The following is a 27523-nucleotide window of genomic DNA, read 5'->3' as shown; positions in this document are numbered from 1 at the left end:
CTGCTGAAAATAATTGCCTAAGAATTAGGATTGAACAAATGGAAGCTAGTGAGCTTATGAGAAACCAAGACACAGTAAAGCAAATCCAATTGAATGAAAAAATAGAAGGCAATGTGAAATATCTCCTTGGAAAAACAGCTGACCTAGAAAATAAATCTAGGAGAGATAATTTGAAAATCATTGGACTACCTGAAAACCATGACCAAAACAAGAGTTTAGACACCATCCTCCAAGAGATTGTGAGGGAAAATTGCCCTGATATTCTTGAAGCAGAAGCTAAAATAGAAATTGAAAAAATCCACCGATCACCTCCTGAAAGAGATCCCAAAAGGAAAACCTCCAGGAATATTATAGCCAAATTCCAGAACTCCCAGGTCAAGGAGAAAATATTGCAAGCAGCTAGAAAAAAGGAATTTAAATACTGTGGAGCTCCAATAAGGATAAAGCAAGATCTAGCAGCTTCTACATTAAAGGACCGGAGGGCATGGAATATGATATTCCAGAGGGCAAAGGAACTGGGACTACAGCCAAAAATCACATACCCAGCAAAACTAAGCATCCTCTTTCAGAGGCAAACATGGAACTTCAAGGAGAAAGAAGACTTTCAGGCATTTGTTATGAAAAGACCTGAACTGAATAGAAAATTTGACTTTCAAATACAACACCCCGGAGAAGCATAAAAAGATAAACAGGAAAAAGACTTCATGAGGGATATTAAAAGATCAAACTGTTAACATTCCTATATGGGAAGATAATACAGAGGACACAGGTCTGAACTGAATACGAAGGGATGTTATGTTTTGTTCTTTGTGGGGTGTCTTATGTATGGGGCCGGATTTGGGCTTGGGGCCTCCTGGGTCCAGGGCTGGTGCATTGTCCACTGTGCCATCTAACTAACCCATAATGACATCCTTAAAATAGGGTTGAGGTGTAGGAGAAATAGACTGGGGGAGGGGGAAGGGGAGAGATGGTCTGGGGAGAGGTTATTCATATGAAGGAAACAAGAAAAAAGCTTATGGAGGGGAGGGGAAGAGGGGGAAGGAATTGGGGAGTGATTGAACCTTAATATCATCAGAATTGACTCAAAGAAGGACTAACATACATACTCAAGTGGGTATAGTAATATATTTTGCCCTGAAGGAGGGGAGGGAGATAAGGGGGGGGGGAGGGGAAGGAGGGAAGGGCAGATTCTGGGAGAGAGTAGTAAAAAGCAAAATACTTTCAAGGAAGGTGAAGACGTTCTGCATAACAGCACAAGTATGAAATATTGAATTGCTTGATTTCATAGGGAGGGTTGAGGAGAGAGGGAGGAAGAAAATTTGGAACATAGAATTAGCTCAAAGACCTTAAACTCATCAGAATTGGCTCATGGAGGGAATAACATTCACACCCAGTTGGGAGGAGTAATCTATCTAACCTTACAGGAAAGTATGAGGGGAAGAGGATAAGGAAGGAAGGGTGGAAAAAAAGGGAGTGTAGAGTAGGGGAGGGGACAGTCAGAAGTAAAATACTTTTGAGGAGGAATAGTTTAAAAGAAGATGGAAAATAGAGTAAATATCATGGGAAGGGAATAGGATGGAGGGAAATAGTTTTGATGACTTTGCTGGGTTAATACGAAGAAAATTCTTTGTCAAGTTTAAGGTACATTATTTAGGGTATGATGAACAGGATACTATTAGAAAAACCTGGAAAGACCTACATGAACTGAAGCAGAGTGAAATGCACTGTATACAAAATAACAGCAATAGTGTAAAATGACCTGCTGGGAAGCATGTGGTTATTTTCAGCAAGGCAATGGTCCAATATAACCCTGAAGGACTATGAAAATGGCAACCCATCTACAGAGAAAGAAGTGATAGTATCTGAAATAGTTGGAAACACATTTTTTTTTCTTTTCTCTCTTTTTTTTCTTTTTTGGTGAGGCAATTGGGGTTGGGTGGCTTGCCTGGGGTCATGTGGCTGGTGGGTGTTGGGGGTGTGGGGCTGAATTTGGGCTCGGGTGCTCCTGGTTCCAGGGCCAGTGCTCTGTCCGCTGCACCACCTAGCTGCCCCTGGAAACACATTTTTTAAAAAAATGTTTTTTCTCTTTGACAATTCCTCAGTCTGAAGTTTTGGGAGTTTTTTGACTGTTTTTTCCTCACAACCTAGCTAATGTGGGAATGTTTTCCATGACTACTCATGTATAATTTATTTTGAAATGCTTGAGTTCTAGTGGGTGGGGGTGGGAATAGAGGAGGAAGAGAAGTTGGAACAATTTTTTTTTAATTGATGTTAAAATTTGTTTTTACATATATTTTGGAAAATAAAATTCTATTCTAAAAAAAAAAAAAAAAGAAAAGCCATAAGGAACCCTTGAAATTAATCTGATAGATTAGTGAGCAGAAGGAACAAGTATCAACTGGAATTTATGAATTAGAAATAACTAATACTAATGAGAACTCAGCACCTGTTTTTCTCTCTCTCCTTCCTAGGAGTATACCATTGATGTGTTCTTCCGGCAGACCTGGCATGACGAGCGTCTCAAATTTGATGGGCCCATGAAGATCCTCCCACTCAACAATCTCCTGGCCAGTAAGATCTGGACACCAGATACCTTCTTCCACAACGGCAAGAAATCTGTGGCCCATAACATGACCACACCCAATAAGCTACTGAGGCTGGTGGATAATGGGACACTTCTCTACACAATGAGGTTAGTAGATGCTGGGTAGAGGATTATGGCAAGTACTTCCCCTCCCTCCACAAGCTTTCAGAGACAGATGTGTGGAGGGAGAGGAAGGCTTATGATTATGAAAAGAACCATCAGGGAGAATCAGAACTAGAGCCAATGGGATGGGCATGACAATTGAATTCAACTCAACAAACATTTCTTAAGCGCCTAAGTGCTGGGACTTGTGCAAAGTGAGGGAAATACAAAGACAAAACAATAGAAATAGCCCTTAGCCTCAAGAAGCTTACCTTCCACTGGAGGGAGACTAAAGAAATAGAAAGTATACAAAGTCATATCAAGAGGAAGAGAATTTGAGCAACTTGAGAGGGGGGAGAAATCACTTAGGAGGCGGCACCTGACTTGTATCTTGAAGGAGGGTGGGAATTCTGTGAGGCCGAGGTGGGAGCATGGTCTATAGAAAAGCGCGGAGGCTGGAGATGGGTTTTGTCTATGAGGAACAGCTGTCAGACCAGTTTGACTGGGAGAGTGTATGAATGGCTCATTTCTGAAGGCCCTTCTAGCTTCCGTGATAGGTAGTAGAGGGGAAATAAGGCTGCTTTCTGGGGCTTTTTGTGCCAAGGAGTTCAACTTGCAGGAAGTCCTAGCTTTCCTGGGCCTCTCAGCTATGTTGTCCTGGAAGAAACCTGGCTATACAGACAGCAGGTACTTCATGGAGAAAGGGGGAGACAGAGACACGGAGGGAAAATAAAGAGGGAGCCAAGAGCCTCATTCTATTTCTGTCCCTACAACTGAGTCATTTTGTGACCTTTTGCAAGTCACTTAACCTGTCTCTGCTCCCTCCTGGGCCCGATTCTGTGAAATGGGAATGATAATAATCATGCCTGCTGCTGCCTCCTGCCTTTCAACATAGTTGGGAGTCCAAATTGGATCATGTCGGCAGAGGGCTTTGAACCCTTCAGAAAGAGACACTCTGCAATATTGGAGACAGCGTCACTATCATTATTCTGCCCCTCAGTAGCCTGATCCAAGCTTCCCGGAGAGAAGGACTGACAGCCCTCCAGTGAGGAAGCTGGAGTGGGGGTGGGGTGGGTTCATGCATTACTTCCCCAAGGGAGCCGCTAGAAAAGCCCAATTTATTCACTTTGGGTGTTAGGGTTTAAAGTGATGGGGGGAAAAGCCATTGGTCATTCTTAGGACTGGAAGGATGCTTGTTGTGGTAGTTCTCCATTGTTTTCTTGTAGAGGGAGTTTGCTGAAAGGAGCAAGGGACTAGGAAGCCCTTTCCAAGAGCCGACTCCATGGTAGGTACTTGGTAAGAGCTTGTTGAAGGACAAAGAAGCTTCGGGATTGGAAATGAACATCCACGCATACTTAGCCTGTCGGAGAGCACATCAGCTAGACGAATAGAGACATTGGAGTCCAATAACCCCATCCCTGCCTCCTTTCCCAGCAGTTAGGTCTGTCTGTATGCTTTAAAAGTATGTGCCCTAGGAGGAGTGGTGAGCAAAGCCCAAGGGTCAACTCGACTTGGACTTGATGACAGGGCTGCTTCCCCCCCTCTGCTCCCCATGCAAACAGCATACAATCGAGTTCCTTTCATTAGAGAGGACTATTAAATGGAGAGGGACAAGAGAAAGTGCTTGGATGAGATGACTTGTAATCAGCTCAACAAAGCCTTTGATGGCTTCACTATTATGGAAGTCTTCCTTGTAATGGTATTTGCTACAATGGGATTTTACCTGAGTTTCTTGTTCATTACCTTTAACGCCCCCACAAATGCAAAGGGAGAAGGCTTTATCCTTCCAGGCTGAGCAAAAAGCGCCAGAGAAAGTGGGCTGGCTGCTCAGAGTTTGGGGAGGGGGAGGTCTCCAGGATTTTCTTGTTTCAGCTGTTGGGATGAGGGTCCTCTGCAGCCTCCCCGGAAGCAGCCACAATCTTGGGAGTGTTGCAGAGTACGAACAGGCTTCTTCAGTCCAGGAGACTGCCACCAGGTGAGAAAGGTCACCCAGGTGGCTCCAGTCAGCAGGTGGGCTGACAGAGCAGAAGCACCAGGGATGGAAAGGGGAAAAAGCATTTATTAAGTGCTTACTGAATGCTGGGCACTGTGCTAAGCATTTTTTTTACACATTTAGCATCATTACAACAACCCTGCAAGATACAGATGAGGAAACTGAAGTAGAGAGAAGTTAAGTGACTTGCCCAAGAAGTGTCCGAGGCTAGATTTGAAGGCTGGTCTTCCTGACTCCAGCCCAGTGTTCTATCTATTGTGCATCAAGCCTAGGGAGAGAGACAGGGATAAGACAAGTTCTGGGGCCCTAAAAGCTGCCCAACAATCCCAGGCTGTGCATGCTCGGCACCAGACAAGTCTTTTCCACTACTGGATCTTGAGCTGGGGAAACCGAGTTCAAGTCTGGCATTGCCACTTCCTATTTGTGTGACCTTGGGCAATTCAGTTCACCTCCAGATGTCTCGATTCCCTTATTGGTAAATGAAGTGAGTAAGACTTTTCCCAATCCTGTTCTGTTCCTAACATAGCAGGGAACGATCCAACGACCATTTAAGTACCTACTGTGTTCAAGGTACAAAGTCAAAAGCCAAAAATGCCCCTGCCTTTAAGGAGCAGGTAAGGAGGTAAGGGGATGGGGTACACTATTACATGCACACAGTAGATAGAGATGCTTTGAGGCAGAGGGGAGCAGGTCAGCCATTCTAGGAGTGGGGGGACTACCAGAAAAGATCGGGGACACTGGACTAACATTGGTGCTGTCCTACCTCCTCTGTGGTTCTCTATTCACCAGACGGCTAGGACAACTTGTATCGATTTGGAGGCAGAAGAACAGGGTTCAAATCCTGCCTCAGCCAAGCCCCTTCCCTGTGCGGGGTTTCCTCATCTGTAAAAGGAAGAGGTTGAAACAGTAGATTCCTAAGGGCCCTTGTAGTCCACAAATGAATGACACCATACCTGCAAGAGATCTTCATGCAGCTGATCAGGGCTGGCATCTCCTTCTTGAGGTCCTAGCTGCTCAAGTACCCTTTAGGGTGTCAGGCCAGGAAAGAAAGGGGTTTCTGTAAATGAATGTGTCACTTGGTTGGGCTCTTCAGGCTCATATTTCAAGTGACTCACCCTCTGCTGATAATAGCTGTTAGTGATTTACTGTTCTTTCTTCCCAATAAAGCACAAAGGCAGCTAATGGGACAAACTGCCCTTCACACAGCACCTGCAGTGATTCTACAACCCGACACATCATTTACCCAAAACCACTTGGCTGCCTGGGGAGAGCAGGGGCTTTCTTGGCCCTTGTGATCTGAGCCAACTCAACCAACCATCACTGAGTACTTACTGTGTGCTCTGCTAGGCAATGGGGATCCCAAGATAAGGGTCTCCCCTCTCACTCAGCCAACATGGATTGGATCTGTCTATCCAAGGCCCTGGGCATGGTGCTGTTGTTGGACATCCAAAGATGACCTGGCCATGGCTCCTGCCCTCTATGAGCTTTTGCTCTAGCTGGAGAAACAATCCCAATCCACATGAAGCAACCAAAGGAAACCAGAAGTATTTTCCAGCCTGTCCCTATGTGGCAGAAATAGGAAATCTTACAGGAACTGGGGAGGGAAAGTGAATGTGTTTTGTTCAAGAAACTTTAGTGGCCTCCTATTGCCCCGAGGACAAAATGCCAAGTCCTCAGTCTGACTCCCAGCTACCTCTATGGTCTTATCCTGATATCACTCCCCTTCACATACTTTGTATTCCCAGAATGTTGGACCATCCATGCCGTCCCCCCCTTCCTCCTCTAGCCCCTTGCCCAGGCTCCTTCACTTTGCCTAGAATGCACTGCCTTCTTCCCTTTGTCTTTTAGAATCTCCATATCACTGTCTTAAAAGAACTTTGTATATGCTCTGCATTTTCTTATCTGCATACACATTGTGTGTTCCTACGAGAATATAAACTTCTTGAAGGCAGAGGTTGTTGTGCTTTTTGTCTTTCCTGGGACGTAGCATGGAGTAAAAGACTTGGTGAATGGAATGGAATGGAATGACTTCCTGAGACTGAGGGGGCTTTCAAGAGGCAGTGGGATGGATAGTTTATAGGGGAGATCACAAAGCATTCTGGAAGGGAGGAACAAGAGAAGCAAAGGGTGGCCCCACTCGCTCCGAGAAACCTCTCTAGAGTAAGGCTTGAGCATTTGGCCCAGGCCAGAGGCAAGGTGAGTTCTGACAGATAAACCCACCTAGGTGGGTTCTGACAATCTCTGGCAGGGAATACAAGGAAGCTGCTGACTTGCCTTGCTCCTGCCAACCAGGTTTTCCCAGACTTATAGGATTGGAAAGGACCCCGGAGGCCATCTACCCCAGGAGTCCTTGGGATCTTACGTCATGTAACCCCTTGGCAGTCTGGGGAAGTCAATCCATATATACATATACACACCTTCCTAGAATCAGGCTTTTCAATACATAAAATAAAATTCCTAATGTTAGGAAGCCAATTATGTTAAAATACTGTTATCAGGATATTAAAAAGACATTCACAGACTCCAGGTTAAGAACTCTTAACCCTCATTTTATAGAAGAAACTGAGGCTCAGAAAGAGAAAGGTACTTACCCAAGCTTCCGATGTTTCCAGAACCAGGCTTTGACCCCAGAGACTTTGATGCCAAATGTGCTTTTCCCATCAAGCCAGTCTGTTGCTGGCATGCAGTTGTCTGGGATGAGAAGGATTTGTGATTTCTAGCTTCTCGGCCTTGTGTCTTCTTCATACTTCAGCTGCTAGATTCCTTGGGGAGCATCAATATTTCCCCCTTCTTCCTGAGCAGGGACGTCTACATTAGAGAGGGGCTGACATCTGGGTTGATGGAAGGAATGCCTCTGCTGATGAAGTCACAAGTTCCTGAAATGAAAAAAAGGACCCTCAGGCACTAGGACTTTGATCATCAAATATTACAAACTAAGAGAAAGGTTTTCAAACTCGAGTATCATAATTACTCTTTAAAAAATTCCTGTAATGTTCGAATCCCAGTGGCTTTGTGAGCTCAACAACCTGGATATTCTCTCCAATGGAGCAGTAATGCCCATCCATGCCCACTAACTAGTGTGACTCACCTTTAACATAACGCCGTGAAAATGGAAAATAGGCTCATTTGCACATTGTCTAACATTTTCACTGGTGCTGTAAGGTTTTTGTCTGTCAATCAACCAGCAAGCATTTACAAATATGTGCCAAGTACTGTGTAAGGCATCAAGGACACAAAGAAAAAACAAGTGAAACAGCCCATCTTCCAGAACTTTGTTCTTTTGAGAGGAACAACTAGAGTGTTAGTGTCCTCCCCTTACACATATAGAAAATGTGTACAAAGGAAACAAGAGACATCAAAAAAGCCCTCACATCGTAGAAGGGCTGTAAAGAAAACCAGGAATTCTGAAAGGTGGAGATGAGGAGGAAAGGCATTCCTGGCATTGGGTACAGCCTGTGAAAAGACATGGGGGTAGAGGATGGAATGTCATATCTGAGGAACAACAAGGCAGCCAGTTTAGCCACACTACAGAATAGGAATTCTTCACCTTTTCTTCTTGAGTCATGGACCCCTTTACCCATCTGGTGAAACCTATGGAGCCCTTCTCAGAATAATGCTTATAAATGCATGAAAGAAAATACATAGCATTACAGAGGAAATTAATTATATTAACAGAGTTTTTAGAATATTAATGACAAAACAGGTTCACAGCCCCGAGGCTAAGAACCCCTGCATAGAGTATGTGAGGAGGAATGACATGCCACAGTCAGAGCTGGGCCTTACCATTTTGGCAGATGAATGGAAGATGGGTCAGAATAGCGAGAGATGAGGATGCTACTGTGATCCTCTTTTACACTTTACAAAGGAAAACAATTATACAGTTACAGTTATCAGAATATATATATTTTAAAACCCAACAAGTTCACAAGAATCCAGGTTAAAAATCTCAGACCCTTATTTTAGAGAAAAAGAAGCTAAACCCTATATAAGGTAATGATGGTCTGAGGAATGTCATGGTAAGCAAGGAAATGGGACATTGCTTATATTGGGAAGGGCTCTGTCCTAACCCCTGGCCATAAGTCCTCAGTGTTCAGTCATTTTACTTAGCCATTCACATGAGTGAGGATGGGCTCAATGGTGGAGTCAGGGCAGGGGAGGGCACTAACACTCAAGTATACCCACCCCTGGGCCCCCAGGGATATAAAATGGTGAAACTCTTGTCTTGGAGAGGAGGAACCCCAACCTAATTACTTCTCTCCCAATAAACTTGGGAATATCTACATGCACTAGAGCCTTGAACCACCTACTTGATGTGTCTGTTGGATGATCTAGCTCTTCAGGCACTGAAAGTAATGAGGAAGAAAGGTGAGCTCTGGAGTGGGAGAAGAACCTAGAGAAGGCGGACTAAAGGCTTGCCTTGTGAGGAGAGAAGAGGTATTCTAATGGGAGTGGCTTGTTACTCTTCTAGTCCCCTCAAGGGGGTGCTTTGAGAAGCTAAGACGTGTAGATCGTGCTTCACATTCTTATAACCTATTTATTTGAAGATATCAATTTAAGTTTGGATTGGAGCCTGGGCTTTAAGAGGAGCTAGTATATTCTGTGCACAGTTTCCCATGTGGTTTCTAACGTTATTAACACCTTTGTTTTAATCCCACATCCTCTTGGGAAGCAGCCGGCACTCTTTCCAGGGAAGCCATCTGCATTTATAGATACATAATGACAATTTCCAGTGACTGTCCATGGTACTGAGTTATTTCTGAGATAAACGATCCTAAATGGAAAACAACGATCAGCCGAGTATAAAAGCGCCAGCGTACTGTTTATGAGTCACTATAAACTTTAGTTGCTGCACATTAGAAGGAAGTTTCCTTGTTGTCTTCTAATCACTGGAGAGTGAAGATGCTCCTTGAGGATGATGGATTCTTAGTAGACCAATGATAGGCACTACCAAGCACCTCCTTAAAGCTGCAGGTACAGAAATATGTGAGTTCGCCATTGGCGCTTCCAGGTCCCTAACATTTTCCACAGAGTGTCTGCTCCATGTACATGATCACATGAGCCCCAGGAAGAACAGGGAGGGCTTGAGATCAAACAAATCAAAAGCCGGACAGAACCTTAGAGAGTCTGACCCCTTGGTTTTACACATAAGGAAAACTGAAGCCTAGAGAGAGAAAGATGAAGTAGCTTTCTCGAGGTCAGGCAGCTGGTTCATGGTAAAGTCAAGATGAGACCCCAGGCTTTCTGATTCCCAGGGCATTGTTCTCTTCATGGCACCACACTTCCTCTCAAGACCCTGACTATGCAGCCCTTTCTATACACAGACTTGCGAAGTCATAATTTAGCCTTCTGCATTTGATGGGTAGAGGAGCAAGTACCAGTGACCCTGCCTCAACTCAGGAGAACATCAGGACTCGACTCTAGGTCCTTGAATGTTGGGGCTGGGGTGAAGGGGGTGGAACGCTTCCTTCTCAGCCTAGCTCTGCTGCTAGCAGTCACCCTCCAGCTGGCCCAATTGGCCGACACTTCCAATCTGGGCAGAAATGCACACAGTCTTTGGAAAAAATTGCAGTCTAACATATGGATTTGTGACAACCTTCCAAAAGCAACCAAATGAGCAGTTTCCACTCAGAGTAGCTTTATTGGTGAATGTTCAAGACTAAGGCACCATTAGATGTGCTTGTGGGGTCCCTCCTCATGCTCTACTAGGTCCTGGGTGGCTAGAGTCCCCATCCCCTCTTTCATCTCCTCATCCTTCAGGGTACACAATGAGTTTTACACCTTGGAAGCGTATGAACAGGGCCTTGGCAGTTTGCAGGTTCAGGAGAAGTGAGTTTTGCTGACACATTGGCTTCTTGTGTCAGATATTACTTATTGAAAGGATTCCAGAAAGGTTTAATAAAGAAAATTGGGTTCCCTCCCTCAATATATACGAATATTTGGAAGATTCAGCCTTTTAGGAGTAATGGGAAGGGGAAATTACATTGCCTGCTATCTTGCTGCCCAAGGACATTGAGAATAATGTATGGACTGCCCAGTACAATGCAGAATATGCAGCTGAGAGGCTTGCAGATTGGAAGGCAGTGGAATCATAGCCAAGAGATCTGGGTTCGAGTTCAAGCCCTGCCACTCAGTAGCAGTGTCACCTTGAGGAAGTTCCTCCCAGTCTTGAAACCTCAGTTTTCTCTTCTATAAAACAGGGTTTAGAAGTTGTGTACTACTTTACCTCATGGGAAAGTGCTTTGCAAACCACATGATGCTATAGATATCGGGAGGGGGTGCTATATTATAGGAACCATTCTCTGTTTATCTGCTTCTGGCCTGGTGAAGAAGTATTAAGTGCCTACTATAAGTCAGGAACTTTCTTAGTTAGAGCCTGGAGATTCAAAGACAAAGACAGTTGCTGCTTCAAGGAATATTCAAGTGGAGTTAGATAATGTGCACATATAGAAATAGCTATAAATCACACAAGGCAGATACAAGGAAACCTTGCAAGGTTTAGGGGGGCAGGAAAGATCTCTCACACTGAAGGGGGCCCTTGAAGGAAACTAGAGATTCCAAGATGCAATGGTGAGGAGAGAGCACTTCCCAGGCATGGAGTGCAGACCATGCACTCCACTGGAGATGAGAGAAGGGGTCTTAAGTTGCACAGCATAGTATAGCTCTACCTTAGAACATGTGTGGGAGAGGAGTAATAGGTAACAAGGCTAGAAAAGTAGGCTGGGGTCAGCTTATGAGGAGTTTTAAATGTCAAACAAAGACATTTATACTTGATTCTAGAATTCATAGGGAGCCACTGGAGAGAAATGACATGTGCTCTAAACATATCATTTGGGCATCTGTGAGGAGGATGGATTGGAGTGGGGAGAGACTTGAGGCAGTGACCCATTAGGAGCCTATGACAATGGTCTAGGTGAGAGCTAATGAGAACCTGATCTAGGGGTGGTGGCTGTGTAAGTCAAGAGAAAGGGGCATATGGGAGAGGTGGTAGAGAAGTAGAAATGATAAAACTTGGCAACTGATTGGGTACATGGGGGACCCAAAAGTGGGGAACTGAGTATGACACCAAGGTTGTGAGTCTGGGTCATTGGAAGGATAGTGGTACCTTAAAAAGGTATAGACATGACGCCTCTGGACCTCACAGCTCCTCACCTGGGTCCAGGCCTTCTCCATTTCTCTCCCCTCCCCCTCCCTTGTGCCATGATTTCTTCGACCCCCAGTCAGCATGAAGCAGTTTCAGAAGAATCTTTGTCCCCTTTCCTAATATATAGAGAAGTGGGGAAATGTCATGGGGTGCAGAACACCCCAGAAGTTCTCTGGGGCACATCAAGGAATCTTCTCCTTGAGAAACTAAACCTGAGGACAGATATGCCTAGAGAGATAAGCAGAACCAAATTCAATCTCCACCCTTCATTCTGATCTCCCTTACCCCTGGGGAGATAAATTTGGGTGTGGCTGCGGCCTTTGTGTCCTGAAGAGAGATCCATAGCCACCCCTCACCCAATTCCTCTAGTCACTACCTGTGGTGGATGGTCCTCCCTCACTAAAGGAACTTTCCACAGTCAAATGGTCACCCCTCCCCCTATCAGTCCCCCATAAAAGTACCTGCCGGTCTCCTGCTCAAGGAGATTGGTACCTCTGAGCCACGTGCTTTGTGCCTATCTCCCCATGAGAAGTCCAAGGATTTCTTTCATGGTTTCCTTTCCCTCCCCTCTTCCCTTCCCTTGCCCCTAAATAAACTACCATTTTATTCTAAAAAAAAAAAGAAATAGACGCAAAAAAAGAAATAGACATGTTCAGAAGAGGGGTGGGTTTGAGGGGAAAGATGATAAGTTCTGTTTTCTTCATGTTGAGTTTGAGATGCCATAAAATTGGATACATCCTAGAATCATTGGTAATGTGGGACTGAAGCTGGGAGATCTGGGAATCATCTGCATAGAGATGATAGTCCCAAACAATGGGAGCAGGTCAGGTCAAAAAATGAGAGCAAGTCAAGAGAAAGGAGAAAAGGACCCGGGACAGAGCTTAGGGGTTCACATCCATACTTAACATTGATGATGAGCCAGAAAAGGAAACTCATCTACCTAAACCCACACTTGGCAGAGTTGGGCAGATGTTGGGCTTTGTAGGTATCTCTGGAAGGTGTTGCCCTTTGATATGGAAGGTGTTTTGTGCTCCCCTCACCAGTGGCCCATCTTTTCAGCCTCCTTCCCTTTGTCCCTTTATTCTTCCCCTTTCTTGATCTGGCCAAGTCTTAGCCAACCTCCAAATCTCACCTTTCCCTGATTGCTCCAAGCCACACTGATCCCTCCCTCCTCAGAACTAACAGAAATAACAATATAACCATAAAGTAGTAGTAGGAAGAAGAATGAAAAAATAGTAAAAATACCATTAGTTGACATTTCTAGAACTCTTCCAGTTTGACTAAGTTCTTTGCTCCTAATAGCCTTATGAAATGAGCAGTGAGAGTATTGTTGAATCCATTATAGAGATGAGAAAACAGACTCAGAGAGGCCAAACAATTTGGCACTTAGTAAACATGGTCTTGTACTAATGGATAATGGTGTGTATATATTTTCTCCCCACCTAGACTGTAAGCTCTTTGAGGGTAGCAACCACATTTTATTCACTTTATAGTTCCCTTAACATATAGCACTAGGTGTTTAGTACCAAGTATTTCAGGATCATTGGATTTGAAACTAGAAGGAGCCTCACAGATCAACTTAGTCCAACACTCTCATTTTATAAATGATGGGTGAAATGACTTGTCCAGAGTCATACAGATGAGTAAATAGCAGAGCCAGGATCTCAGCCAAAGTCCCCTGGCTCCAAATGTAATGCTTTTCCCACTCCCTTCATACTCCTGAATTTTTGCTAATTCAGTTGCTGGCCCCCACATGGCCCCCTTGCTCTAACATTTTCTGGCCAGCTTCTCAGCTGCTGTGCCCCTGGGGCACTGGTCTCCCTTCTTTGCCTTTCTGGCTCTTGGCATCTGTGCCCATCTCTGTAGAGCTTTCTCCAAAAGTATACAAAGGATGAGGTCTTCCCTGGCTGAATTAGCCTTGGCCCAAGTTACCAGGAAACCTGCAATCCTGTGGTCGGATTCCTGCTCTGCATGTAGAACTGTATACACAGCATGTTGATTATTTATTACAACAACACGTCACTTTTCACTTGAGCTGCCTCAGTAATTGCCTGGGAAGTGAGACATATTCCTCTTGGCCTGACATCTTGATGTTTCATTAGGCAAGACTCCTGGTCCCAAGGAGTCCTTGGGCCATGCATGGAAGTGAATGGCAGCAAGGCGGGGCTGTGTGGGGTTAAGAGTGGCAAGGGGGGGTGGATTGATGGCTTGGCTGTCATCTCATTAGAGCTTACAAAGGATGACATGAAAGAATATTTAGGACCCATAGGGCTGACTGGGAATTACTTAGCATAGCCAGAGTTGAGTATCTTTCTGCTGTGTTGGGGCTTGCTATCTAGGCCAAGGAAAGTTGGGTTGAGAAGGGAAATTAGTGAGGAAGGCTTGTGGCTCGAAGTGACTGTGGCTATTCTGGGGGGATCATTCCCCTTTCCCACACCCATTTCATTCAGCCCATAATGACCTGTAGTGAGGGCTGTCCTCCATGTTCTAATACTTCAGTGAATCCATAGGCTCATCGATGTGCATCAGCAGAACCATAACTAGGCACTTTGGTACTGGGGACAAATATTAAAAAACCTTAAAAAGTTCTGTTGATCTAGGGCGGGGTTGAGGGTACATAGTAAAACAACAGAATGAGAGGTATAGGCTTCTGTGGTGACTTTTCTATTTTAAATAAGTATTATTGCTAACTAGGTACTAAGCCCAGTTGTTTCTCTGTTACTGGAGGACTTGGAAATTCTGCCTCCTGCCCTCTGAATTTCAGTGATATGAGGAAAAAGCTTTTGTTGGCCTAGCTTGGTCCAAGTTCGGTAGATCATAAGCCCTCCATGCTTTGCTCCTTTCTTCGTGGTTCTTAGTAAGCACTAAATCAATGCCTTTTCTTCCATTCATCCATCCATCCATCCATCTTTGGCTATGTATTCCCACAAATTTTCCCAGTGTGGGATCTACCTAATGTGCTGGGGGCCATCCTCTCTTTCTTTTAACATATTCTTTTTTTGTGGGGGGCAATGAGGGTTAAGTGACTTGCCCAGGGTCACACAGCTAGTAAGTGTCAAGTGTCTGACTCAGGTCCTCCTGAATGCAGGGCCAGTGCTTTATCCACTGTGCCACCTAGCTGCTCCTCTTTTAACATATTTTTGATGACAATGCATTTCCTCTCTATGTGTCCACACTAATTGACCAATATGCCTTGAGAATAACAGATGAGGCTGTGGTTGCCGAAAAGTTCTGATTTCACAATCATCAAAGTGCCTCAGTGATTTTTCTTACAATCAGGCTCAATGACCCCCCCCCCCAGAAGCTTGACAAGATAATCCCATAAGGTGTGATATTTAGAATTCCAACCAGATGAGATCACTCCCAGTGTCAGAGAGAAGGGAGAAATTTATGTTAGCATCCAAAGGGTGTCTACTGTCTTGCTCTCACATGGGAAGTGAGCTTTTAGTTCAGGGTTCATGAGAAGAAAATCGATAGTGCAAAGTCTCTGAGAGAAGGGTTGTGCCCAAAGCAGCCCCTTGCAAGCTTGCAAGGGATGGAGGCCTGGGGTAATTTTCCATTCCCCCCGCCCTCACTCTCCTATGGCATACAACAGTCCATCAGCCTCCTGCGGGAGCTCAAGCCCCCATATGTTGCTCCCTTCTTCTTCTTCCTAGTTCAGTATCCTAAGCAGCTCTGGGAGGCCAGGCAAGCTCTGAACAGATGCTTGCTTCTGGTTGGAGCCAAGAGAAGGGGAGTAGGTATGGGGGAGAGCCTTTCTTCTTGGCCTCTGTCTTTCAGAGCTGAAGGGATGGAATCATGTTAAAAACCAAAACAACATGCAGAAGGGCATTGGACCAGGAGAGCATACCAGCCCAAATGCTCTCAAGAGCTTGGTTCTTTGGGGCCAAACTTCCTGTAAAGCTGCTTCTCATTGCAAATCACATCTGGTAGCAAATGCTTTCCAAAGAACCATTCCTACCATAGCCCTCCCTTGCTTAGGAACCAGAAGTGGCTGCCCATGGCCTACAGAAGAAAGTCCAAATTCCTCAGCTTACTATTCAAGGATTCCACAACCCAGCTCCAACCTCTACCTCCCACCTTACCCCTGGAATCCTCTCAAATATGCCAGCCAAGTCTCCTTGCACTGCCATACATTTTCTCCTCTCTCTGCCCTTAGTCGGTCTGTTCCTCCTGTCTGGAATGCCATTCCTCCTCCTCTCTGCTTATCCCAAATCAGCCCATTTTTCAAGGCATGGGGCACATCTCACCTCTGCCGTGAAGCCTTCCTGAATCACCTCTGTAAAATGAGTTCAAAATCCCTTGTTCCTATGATTCTTCTGATAAGATCATAGTACCTAGTGCCTGGAGCATCATCTCAGTAACATGTGATGTCTTATATGTTTAGTTAGGGACAGCTAGGTGGTGCTACAGTGGATAGAGTGCTAGCCTTGGAGTTAGGAAGACTCATCTTCCTGAGTTCAAATCTGACCTCAGACACTTTCTGGTTGTGTGACCCTGGGCAAGTCATTTGCCCTGTTTGCCTCAGTTTCCTCATCTGTAAAATGAGCTGGAGAAGGAAATGGCAAACCACTCCAGTATCCTTGCCAAGAAAACTCCAAATTGAGGTCACTGAGTTGAAAATGACTGAACAATAAAATGTTTCATTATCTTTTTTTGGTTTTGTGGGGCAATGAGGGTTAAGCGACTTGCCCAGGGTCACACAGCTAGTAAGTGTCAAGTGTCTGAGGCCAGATTTGAACTCAGGTCCTCCTGAATCCAGGGCCAGTGCCTTATCCACTGCGCCACCTAGCTGCCCCCTTCATTATCTTTTAAAGTATATGAGCTTTCTCTCTCCAACTAGACTATAAGCTCTTCAAGAGCAGGGACCTGGTTCATTATTTCTTGGTGTCCTCTGATGCCTATGCATCATAGTAGATGCTCAAGTAGTTGTTGATGGGCTGACTGGTTGAAACTCAACAAGCAGGTTTACAGAAGTTCCCTACTCTGGATCAACAGTGAAATGAGTGAATCAAGTCATAGAAATAGCTAGCTAAAACAGCCAAGGAATTGAATCAAGTGGGAAATGGGCTTGATGTTCATGTCCAGGTACATTTGCATGTGTAAATACATTTGGCCATTTTATGAAGAATGTAGCAGATGGGGCATTCTGATTCCAGGCTTGTCTTTCATCAAAGCCATAGAGGGGGCAGTTGGGGTTTGTCCCATGGTGGCAGAATTTATGTGGGCGGGGGTCGGGGCTGACAACACTTCTGGTCTTAGAAGAGCAAAGAAACAACTGAGCTTAGCTCCTGGTTAGCAAGAATAATTAATTAAAATAGGGAACCACCAAATGACAGCTTTCTCCTCCACTGCCAATCTTGTTTCCAGTTCTTTGCTACTACAATAAGTGCTGCTATGAATATTTGAGCAGAAATGGGACCTTTCTTTCTGTCTTTGCCCTCCTGGGGGTAGATGTCTAGCAGTGGGATGTCTGGGTCAAAGAATGAGGACATTTTGGAGCCTATTTGCCAATTGCTTTCCAGAGTGGTTGGAGCACATCACAGCTCCACTAATAGTGTATTAGTGTGCCTGTCATTCTTCAGCCCCTCCAACATGGACTGATTCCATCTCTTGTCATCTTTGAGGTGAAGCCTCCGAGTTGTTTTGATCGGCATTTCCCTTATTATGAATGTTTTGGAGCCATCTTTCATATGCTTGTTGACAGTTTACAATTCATTTCTTTAAATAAATTTTATTATTATCACTTGTTTTTAGATTGCTTCTATTTCCCTCGATGTTCCTCCTCTTCCCAGAAAGCCATCCATTATAATGAAGTATGCAAAAGGAAGAAAGAAACAAAATGAAAGAGAAAAGCCTGACGCGTGTAGATCCAGATCCTCCCAACCCCCGAAGGTCGCCCACTTCTGCAGGAGGGGGACTCATCTCTTCCTGGGGACTGAGCTTGGTGACAACATTAAATGTGCACAATGTTGTCACTTTTAGTTTTGCCATGTGCAGTGCTCTAGTCATTGTGTATATATAACTAATATACACTGTCAATGCTACTCTCCTGGTTCTGCTCACTTCACTTCTTTTCATTCATCATGTTCACCATTTCTTCCAGCATAGTAATATTCCATTACATTCATGTACCATAATTTATTGAGCCATTATGTGCAGCTAGGCTGCAAATTGGATAGAGCTCTGGGCCTAGAGTCAGTAATACCTGAGTTCAAATTCAACCCCAGACACTCACTAGCTGCGTGACCCTGGGAGAGTCACTTAACTTCTAACTGCTTCAATTTTCTCATCTGTAAAATGGGAATAATAGTAATAGCACCTACCTCCCAGGGTTGCTGTGAAGATCAAATGAGATAATATTTGTAAACTGCTTAGCACGGTGAATGGTGTATAGAAGACACTTGACAAATACTTGTTTCCTTCCTTCCATTCCACAAGCAACAGACATAAACTTTGTTTTCTGTCCTTTGTTGCCACAAAGAGAGTTGCACTGAATATCTGGCTGCATATACAAATCATCTATGTACCTTTGACATCCTGGCTTTCAGTTTCTCTTCTTATTAGAGATTTGGGCAGGCTTCCTTTTGATGGTTAATCATTTACAATTCCTTTTTTGAGAGATGTTTTTCATATTTTTGAATCACTTACCTGTTGGACAATTTACTCTTATAATTTTTGTGTTGATTCCCTATATATCTTTCAATCATACTCTGATCAGAAATATTTCCTTGTACCCCTAGAAATTAGGGGTAGCTAGGTGGCACCATGGATAGAGCACCAGACCTAGAAACCCAAGATAAAATCTAGCCTCGGGCCTCAGACACTTACTAGCTAGTAATTTAACCCTGTTTGCCTAGTTTCTTCATCCATAAAATGAGTTGGAGATGGAAATGGCAAACTATGTCAGTACCTTTGCCAAAAACATCCCAAATGGGGTCACAAAGAGTTGGCCATGACTGAAACAACTCTACAACATCATCCCCAGGAATTAGCACAGTGCCTGGCATGTGTGCTTACTAAAAGTTTATTGACTAACTCAGATTTTTCCCCATTTAATAGTTTCCCTCTTATTGATGTTATCAGTACGTTGCATCATTAGTTGTTATTCATAGTTAGTTTATTAGTACGTTGCACTGTTTTATTACTACATTGCATTAGTAGTTGCATTGATGCTCTTAGTACAAAAGCTTTTCAGTGTCATGTGATGGGAACGATCTCTTTTCCCTTTTTTGGGATAACCTCCACCATGAGTCTGAAAGGTATCTGACCTCATTCTCCTGTGATTTTCTTATTGTATGCCCTTTATCATTCAGATCTGAATTTTCTTTGTACTTGGTGTGGATGTATGAGACAAGGTGCTGCCCTAAGCCTCACTTCTGCCAAACTGCTTTCCAGGCCTCAATGTATTTGGAATCACTTGCCTCAGGCACAGAAACGGCTAGTCATGATTCCATTTTTTCATTATAGATTTTTAAAGTCTCTATGCTACATTTATGATTGAAATGCTATAGGTCTTTTAGGACAATTTACATCTCTCTGATTAAACCCTGACGTCTAGTGGCATTTCTCCTGAAGAACTTAAACGTTTCAGAAATTGGTTCCCATCACCCCACGTGTGTGTGTGTGTGTGTGTGTGTGTGTGTGTGTGTGGAGTTCTTTTTTTAAAACAAAGCAAGCTCTTTAAGCAAGGAACTTTAATGGGGGAAAGATCTACTGTTCCATTCCGAAGGAATCCTTCCTTACCTCCCTATGCTTGATGGAGGCCTGGGACTTTAACAAGGAAGAAGCTTGTGGAGAGGGCAAGACCACAGAAAATCAGGTTGCCTCGAGATAGTGGGACTTTGTCTAGCCCCCAACGTCCCACTATCTCAAGGCAACCTTATTTTCCACAATCATTTATTCTGATATATGCCAAATACCATGTGAACCATCTTATTGAAGCACCCATGAGCTTTGACTCATTGTAATGAAACCATGCATTGTGGGATCAGAGGATCATAGACTTAGAGAGACCTTAGAGGCCACTTAGTCCAAATCCCTCATTTTACAGATAAGGAAAGTGAGGCGCGGAGAGGGTGAATGCAATATTACACAGATAGGAAATGGGAGGGCCCTGGATTTCAGCTCAGTTTGGGAGCAGTTGCAGTCACAGTCACAGTCACAACCTTAGGTACATTCCTGCTCCAGGAACAGTGTGGTACAATGGAAGGGGTGCTGACTCTGGGGTCAAGGAATCAGCCTTTCTTTTCCTGCCTGTATGACCTTGGTCAAGTCACAACCTCTTGGGCCTTAGTGTTCTCATGTGGGACCTCAAAGATGTTTTCTAGCTCCAGATCTATGTGATCTCATGAATCTGGGAGTTCATCTTGGATGGGCACTGACAGCAGCAGCAGCAGCAGCAGCAGCATCACAGTAAGGACATTAGCAATCCTCGGCCCCTTTTGGCAGAAGAGGAGCCCTAATGCCCAGAGGTTGGAAGTCATTTGCCCAAGGTCATACAAAATGGCCAAACTCAGTCAAGCTTCTGTCCTAAGGTTCCAGGTTCAGGGCTCTCTCTAGCACTGGTTCCTGGAGCCTGCGATCCCCTCCATTCCCAGTTACCACATAGCATCACATTTTCTTGCCAACCCCCTTCTTTTCCCAACACACAGACACAATTCATCTATATTCTCCAAGAACAGTGTCTCTTCTCCCTCTCCTCCACCCTCCACCCCCCCCCCCACAGAGCAGCCAGTTGCTGTGGGCAGTAGCACATCCCCATCAGAAGCATCTTAAGGGATCTTTCATTATCAGAGTAAAGATATTCATCCCTTCAAATCCCTCTCCCTTTCCCTACCCCAATCATTAATTAGTTAACTGGAAAGACAGCCCGCTGAGAAGGATCAGTGTTATTAGCCCCATTTCAGAAAGAATTAAACCAAGCAGGAAGGTGGTGAGTCACTGGCCAGCCAGGAAGTTTGCTCCTAGTTGCTAAGGGAGGGAACCCAAGAAGAGCTTTATGTTTTGGCTTTCTTTGAAGTAAAAACAAAAGGTATCAACAAAATTTCTTAGTCATTTCTAGCTTACCCTCTCTACTTGACATGCAATTCACCCTTCAAACAATCCAGTAACCATGTCTGGCAATGGATGTAGTATTCTGCCTTCGATGTCTAGAGGAGAGGAGGAAGGTCTTGGATGTTCTCCCACTTACACATAGTCGGCCTTCTTTTTAGTGGTTTAGTCATTTGCATGGCTGTGGCCCTTGTGCACATTTCCCTCCTCTTTTCAAGATGGCAAGGTGAGGGGCAAGCAGAAGACTGCAAGGGCCCTTGGAGGACTCCCCCAGTCTACTGGCCTTCCATAAGGTGCATCATCAACAGTGAGCACCCCCTATTGGGAGCTCTCCAGAGATGGAGGTGGGGAGCTAGTTTGAATATCTAACAACCATGCTTCTAAAGGTCCTCCTTTGCAGATGCCTTAATCCTGGGTACTGAAGCTTGCTTTATGTCTTCCAGGTTGACCATTCATGCTGAATGTCCCATGCACTTGGAAGACTTCCCCATGGATGTGCATGCCTGCCCACTGAAGTTTGGAAGCTGTAAGTCTGCTCTCATTGTTCTTTGGCCCTGTGACCTTCTCAGTGGGAGCCAACAACCCTAAAGGCTGGGGACCCACGCTTTATCTCAAGCACTTTTGCTCATTGTTTAACATGTACCCATAGGTAACTGTTACAGTGATCTGAGCAGCATGGGAAAGGGGGGCATGGTATGGTAGTGACTGGTCAGGAGCTAAAGAATCAGATTCAAGCTCAATATCTCCCTGGTCTCCTAATATGCAAAATATTTGCAGAAAACCAGAATCTCTCCATTTCTATTTATTCCAGATGGGGTAAGACCAGGGGAGTGGAATCCAAGGGCTGGGTGGGGGATGAGTCCATAGAAAAGGAGTGGGGATTTGCTTGGAAAGGGAGTGGGCCTGAACACAAGGACCAGCACCCAGTCAATGGCTTGGGTCCAAAGGGCAAAGTCAACCTTTACTTCTTCTTTTTTTGTTTGTTAGTTTGTTGGTTTTTTGTGGGGCAATGAGGGTTAAGTGACTTGCCCAGGGTCACACAGCTAGCCAAGTGTCTAAAACTAGATTTGAACTCAGGTCTTCCTGTCTCCAGGACCCATGCTCTATCCACTATGACACCTAGCTGCCTTTATGGAGGTTTTTTAAAATGCCAGCCCAAGAGGTTTGTATAGCTTCCAGAGCGGGGTGATGTGACCAGATCTATGTTTCAGGAATATCAATTGTGTGGAGATCAGTTTGGAAAGGATAGAAACTGGAAGCAGGAAGACCAATTAGGAGGCAAGAGGTGACATGGTCCAGAAAACTCCCAATACCTGAGGCTGATTTCAGCTCAGGGTCCATTAAATTGAATTAGTTTTAAGTGTGGATGGCCAAGAGGCTCAATGCTCCCAGGAAGGATTTGTGTCCCCAAAGAAGAGCTTGTTAATCCCTGGTGAGATTCTGGGGGTGGGGGGGTTGGGGAGGGGTGGGTCCTTGTTTACTTCAGGCTACTGTTGGGCAGCCCCTCCTCTATTGAAATGTTTCTCTTTTGAGATGGAGGGACAGTGCAAGTAGCCTGAAGCTCCCAAATTCTTACTCTGTGAGCCCCTGCAGGTCAGAAAAAAATCAGGACCCCAGCTGGAGGGAGAGCAAAGCAGCTTTGAGACTAGGGGTATGGAAACCCTGTAAATGGAGAAAAGTTTCCTCCATTGCTTGAAATACCATGGCCTTGAGAATGCTAAAGAGTGAGAACTTGGGAGCTCCCTTTTTTAAGAGTTTCCATTGGACTACATTAACAATACTGAAGAATTCCTGCAGAGGGCACCAAGCCCCACTACTCAGGGCACCAGTCATCGATTGCTCATATTTGTTTTGTGAAAGAGCACTGGATCTGGCCTCAGAGCATGGGGGTTCAATCTCAGCTCTGCTATTTACTCTCCAGAAAACCTTGTCAAGTGACTCAACCTCTCTGGGCCAGGACTCTCCTCATTTATCAAATCAGAGGGCCGGACCAGACAGAGGCTGAGATCCCTAAGAGCTCTAGAGTGCTGAACCTCTGAACAATTCAGTAACCAGACAGCTTCACAGACACAATCTCATTTGTTTCCCCCCACCCCTACAATGACTTTATGAGGGAGATAGGGCAGGGAACATTTTTTGTCCCCATTTCAAAGATGAGGCAAGTGAAGCACCATAAGGTTAAAGGATTTAGGTTAAAAGTCATGGGGTTGGAAGGGATGGAGCCCAGATGCAAACAAGGTCATGAATACAAGCCCTCTGCTCTTTTATCCTGGTCATGCTGAGCCTCAACAAAGCAAAACAATTGGGTGCTTGGAGCTATCTTGGGTCACCATGCTCCTGGGCCAGGGTCATTTACAATGAGTTCCAAGATAGTGTCGTGAAGCAGGGGCCATCAGTTCAATTTGACAAGCATTTATCAGTGGCAAGTGCCTTCAAAGTGTCCTGTACTATGTTGGTGCAGGGGACAGAGAAACAAAAACCAAAGAGCTCTTTTCCTCAAGGAGTATCTGTTTTACTGGGGGTCAGGAGACAACTTGTGCACAAAAAAAGTGAGACAGTATATAAAAATAATTGATGGGGGGACTAATAATAGCAGGCAAGCATGAAAGGCTGGCACTTGAACTGAGCCTTGAAGGGAGCTAGAGGGGCTCTGAGATGGAAGTGAGGAGGATGGATTTCCTGGCATAAGGGATATAGTCTGTGCAAAGGCCCAGAGGCAGGAAATGTAATGTCATCTGTGGCGAGCAACAAATAGGCCAGTTTGGTTGGGAGAATGAAGATGTGAACAGGAATTCTGTGCGATATGGAAATTTCCTCCAGTTGGGAGGGTTGGTGGGGTTTTAATATGATCTCCTAGGATCACTGAAAAGAAGGATGGGTTTGACTAGCCACAGAGGCAACTGCATCATGGGCTCCATGTAAAAACAGGGAGGAGTGGTAACACTGACTACACCCTAAAGGTGCCCTCCCACTCTGTGCCTCTGCTACCATGTGCCAGATGGCTTTCTGTAGCCTCCCTTGAAAGGTCATTGACAGGGCTGCCAGGGCCTGGGACCTGGAGCTGATAGATTCCCCTGGAGGGATAGGGTCATGGTTAGCTGACTCCAGCTGGAAAAGCCAAGGCTTGGTTTGCCTTTGTGTTCTGCTCCTGAAGAGCTCAGCAGTGAGAGGCCGGGAAGGGTAGAGAAGGGAGTTCAGCTCCTGGGCCTTGGCCTGAACTTCACCAGGACTTATTGCTCCCCTTCACAAGCCAAGGGGAACCATTCATGAGCACTTCTTGACATGAGCTGTGGTCAACTATTGAGACCCAACTCAATGACAAGGAAAAAGGAGATTGAGAATGCCAGAGTGTCTCTGGAGAAGCCTTGATTGCATGAGATTCAAATCTAGACTCCAACATTTCCAGCCTTGATTGGACATAGGAACGAATGACATGTGGCACCACCAACGCCTTTGCCATGCCTTTCCGCAGGCTACATGTCAGGAGGTGGAACCATAAAACTAGCGAGTTAGAGACCTAGAGGTCAACTAGTGTCACACTCCCATTTTTCATATAGGGTAACTGAGGCGCAGAGAGATTAGCATGCTGTTCCCATGTACCAGTCTATTGGATGGCGATAAAAGCAGTAAGCTGTGTCTGAAGGGCCAGGGCAGGAGCTGGGGAGGAGAAAGCTGGGATAAAAAGGCGATCTCTAGATCTGGGCTTTGCTCCAAGGTCCCAGTGTCCTCAGGTCCACTTTCCTGGGTCACATAATTTTAGAGTTAGAAAGGCCCTCAGAGGCTAAGGGCTACCTTGTGCCTGCCAAACCGTCATCCAGCCTTGGCTTGAAGACCTCCAGTGAGCAGAAATTCACCACCTCTCTTGGTTGTCCATTCCATGGATAGTCACCAATTATTAGCGAGTTTTTCTTGACATTCACCCTACATGCACCTCTTTGCATCCCCCCCCCCCCCGTCCCACCATTTCCTTAGCTTTTCCTTCTGAGGCCAAGCAGAATGAGACTGAACCCTTTTCCACATGATAATCTTTCGAATACTTGAGCAGAGCTAACCATGGCCCTGCCCCACCCCCCTCCTCCACTGAGTCTTCTCTTCCAGGTTAAGCATCCCTAGTTCCTTCGCCTGATATTCATATGATATAAACTTGAAGTCTTCCACTATCCTTGTAGCCCTTCTCTAGACACCCTCCAGTTCATCAGTGGCAATTGTAAATGTGGTCCAGCAATGAACACAATTCTTTATTTGCCACTGACTTGGGGCAGAGTACAATGGAATGCCATTTACTTATTTCTGAAGGCTGTGCTTCTAAGAATGCTGCCCAACATCTTAGATCATAGTTGGTTGAATGTCCATGCGTGCGCTCTCTCTCTCTCTCTCTCTCTCTCTCTCTCTCTCTCTCTCTCTCTCTCTCTCTCTCTCTCTCTCTCTCTCTCTCTCTCGCTCTCTCTCTCGCTCTCTCCATATAATTTAGGCCAAAGCTCTCAATTTCCCACAAAGTAGTCTGATCCCTTAATTAAATGCTTGGCAAAAACATAGCAGAACTGTACCTATAGTGTTCTCCCCATCTGCCAGTGTACTGATCATGTCAAAGAAGGGACTAAAAGTGGTATGGTATGGCTTGTTCTGGATGAAATTGTACTGGCCCTCCATGATTGCTGCTTCCTTTTCTAGATGGAGATAATAACAGACTATGATTTGGTCAAGAATCCAAGTTAAGTTAACTGGCCTATGGTTGCTATTATCTTCCTTTTTAAAATGGCCTAACAACTGCCCTCAACAAGTTCTGTTACCTCTTTTACTTTCTGCCAGCTTTTCACCATCACTGCCAGTGGTTCATCAGTGATAGCTGCTTATTCTTTTAGTAGCTGAATATGTAGTTTATTTATCTGCCTCAGTGGACTTAAATCCATCACTGTGGCAACTAGGTACTCTCTTAACACTTTTCTTATTTATCTTGGGTACCGATTATCCATTCGTCATTTTTTATGTCTTTACAAGTGTAGTGGTCCTTATTCTTGGTAGGGAAAACAGAAGGAAAATATGAATTGAATATTTCTGTGTTCTAACCAGGGGTGTGTGCTGGAGCCAACTTGTACTGAGTCATTAGATCCAACTGTTACATGTTCGACATGAGCATCTATGCTTAGGAAATGGGCAAATGCAACAAAGAAGAGCTTTATTTATTGTTTTCTTGTTTGTCTAGACTTCAGAAAGTGATGCAGAAAATGTTAATAATGCAGATTAAACACAAAAGTATGCCAAGTATACATTTTCCCAGAGAGCCAGTTGTTAAACATTTACCAGCACACCCTTCCTACTATCTCTGCTGTCAGTTAGCATCATCTCATATACCCAAAACAACTGTCCTAGCCCTTCTCTGGATTTCCTCCAATATGTTTTTTTTTCTTTTTCTTTTTTTTAGTGAGGCAATTGGGGTTAAGTGACTTGCCCAGGGTCACACAGCTAGTAAGTGTTAAGTGTCTGAGGCTAGATTTGAACCCAGGTACTCCTGACTCCAGGGCCGGTGCTCTATCCACTGTGCCACCTAGCTGCCCCCCAATATGTTTTTTTAAAATTCCTTTTTGTTTTTCTTAGCTTTGCTTTTGAGCCTCAGCTCCTTCTGATCTTGAGCACTCCCGACTCTGTTGCTACAGAGTTGTACCATGCTCTTATATGCATTTTCTGTTAACTGCTCTTGCTTCTGTACATTGTATAGATTATCTTAAAATTAAGTTAATTGGTCAATGTCCTGTGTATCTACATCAGTATCTTCAGAGAATTCCTGTTTTACTTCCTATGTATAATGGGTATTGCATTTCTAGCCTTCTCAATGGTCATGGGAGAGAGAGAAATATTTGGAACTAAAAATAATTTTTGAAAAAAGATTATTGCTGTTTTGTTTCCTCATCAAAATTATTTCCCCTTTTCTCTTTAGAATGCCATTCTTGAGAGTTTTCTGTCCCCCTCCCCGAATTGCCTTCACCCATAGAATTTCAATTCCAAAGAATCTACCAATTCTTCCTCTGAAACTTTTGAAATCTAGTCTCCCCAAATCTAGGATGAATTTCAGACATGGCTTTCCCCTCTAATCACCAAGTCTGAGATAGAATGGCCACTTTATGTTCATCTTCCAATCATTTCTACTCTAGCAACAAGCTTCTCCTTGAGTTAGGACCTCTAGTTCATCTTGCCTGTTGCCTGAATTATGGGCATTTCTGCATAGACATTTGAGCTATGGGATGTACTCTTTTCAGGGGTTTTATCTCCTGTGGATTTCTGGGAAACTCCATTCCTCTTCCATCATTATAGCTATTCTCTGTGGAGTCTAGTTGATAGATAAATATAGGTAGCTTTCTCCATCCCATATCCATTTTAGCCCTTTTGATTAGATTTACAAAACACTCACCAAATACATTCCTACTAGCCCTTGTTAATGACATTCCATCCCTAGATGTTCCTGGATGTTGTTGTAGAACTCCCTCGACCTTAGCAATGGCATTCTGAAAACCTTTGCTAATTAATAATAATAATTACTATTTATATAGCACTTACTATGGGCCAGTCAGGGGTACTCTAGTTATAGTTTACTTGGATTTTAAGAAATAATTGAAAATATACTCTAATGCTGTTTGTATGGAAATATGGAGAG

The 27523-nt window shown here is 44.5% G+C and overlaps 1 protein-coding gene across 3 annotated transcripts in view; it reads left to right on the top strand.

Moving 5' to 3' along the window:
• Nucleotides 1–27523, top strand: part of GABRA3 (gamma-aminobutyric acid type A receptor subunit alpha3) — a 164787-nt gene that overhangs the window by 108715 nt on the left and 28549 nt on the right. For all 3 annotated transcript variants that reach the window (XM_043974309.1, XM_043974310.1, XM_043974308.1), the window contains exons 5-6: nucleotides 2472–2692; nucleotides 21318–21400. In XM_043974309.1, coding sequence (XP_043830244.1) covers nucleotides 2472–2692; nucleotides 21318–21400 — 304 coding nt within the window. The remainder of the gene's footprint in view (nucleotides 1–2471; nucleotides 2693–21317; nucleotides 21401–27523) is intronic.

Source organism: Dromiciops gliroides, chromosome X (genome assembly GCF_019393635.1).
Source record: "Dromiciops gliroides isolate mDroGli1 chromosome X, mDroGli1.pri, whole genome shotgun sequence".
NCBI lineage: Eukaryota > Metazoa > Chordata > Mammalia > Microbiotheria > Microbiotheriidae > Dromiciops > Dromiciops gliroides.
This window is presented reverse-complemented; position numbering and strand designations above follow the sequence as displayed.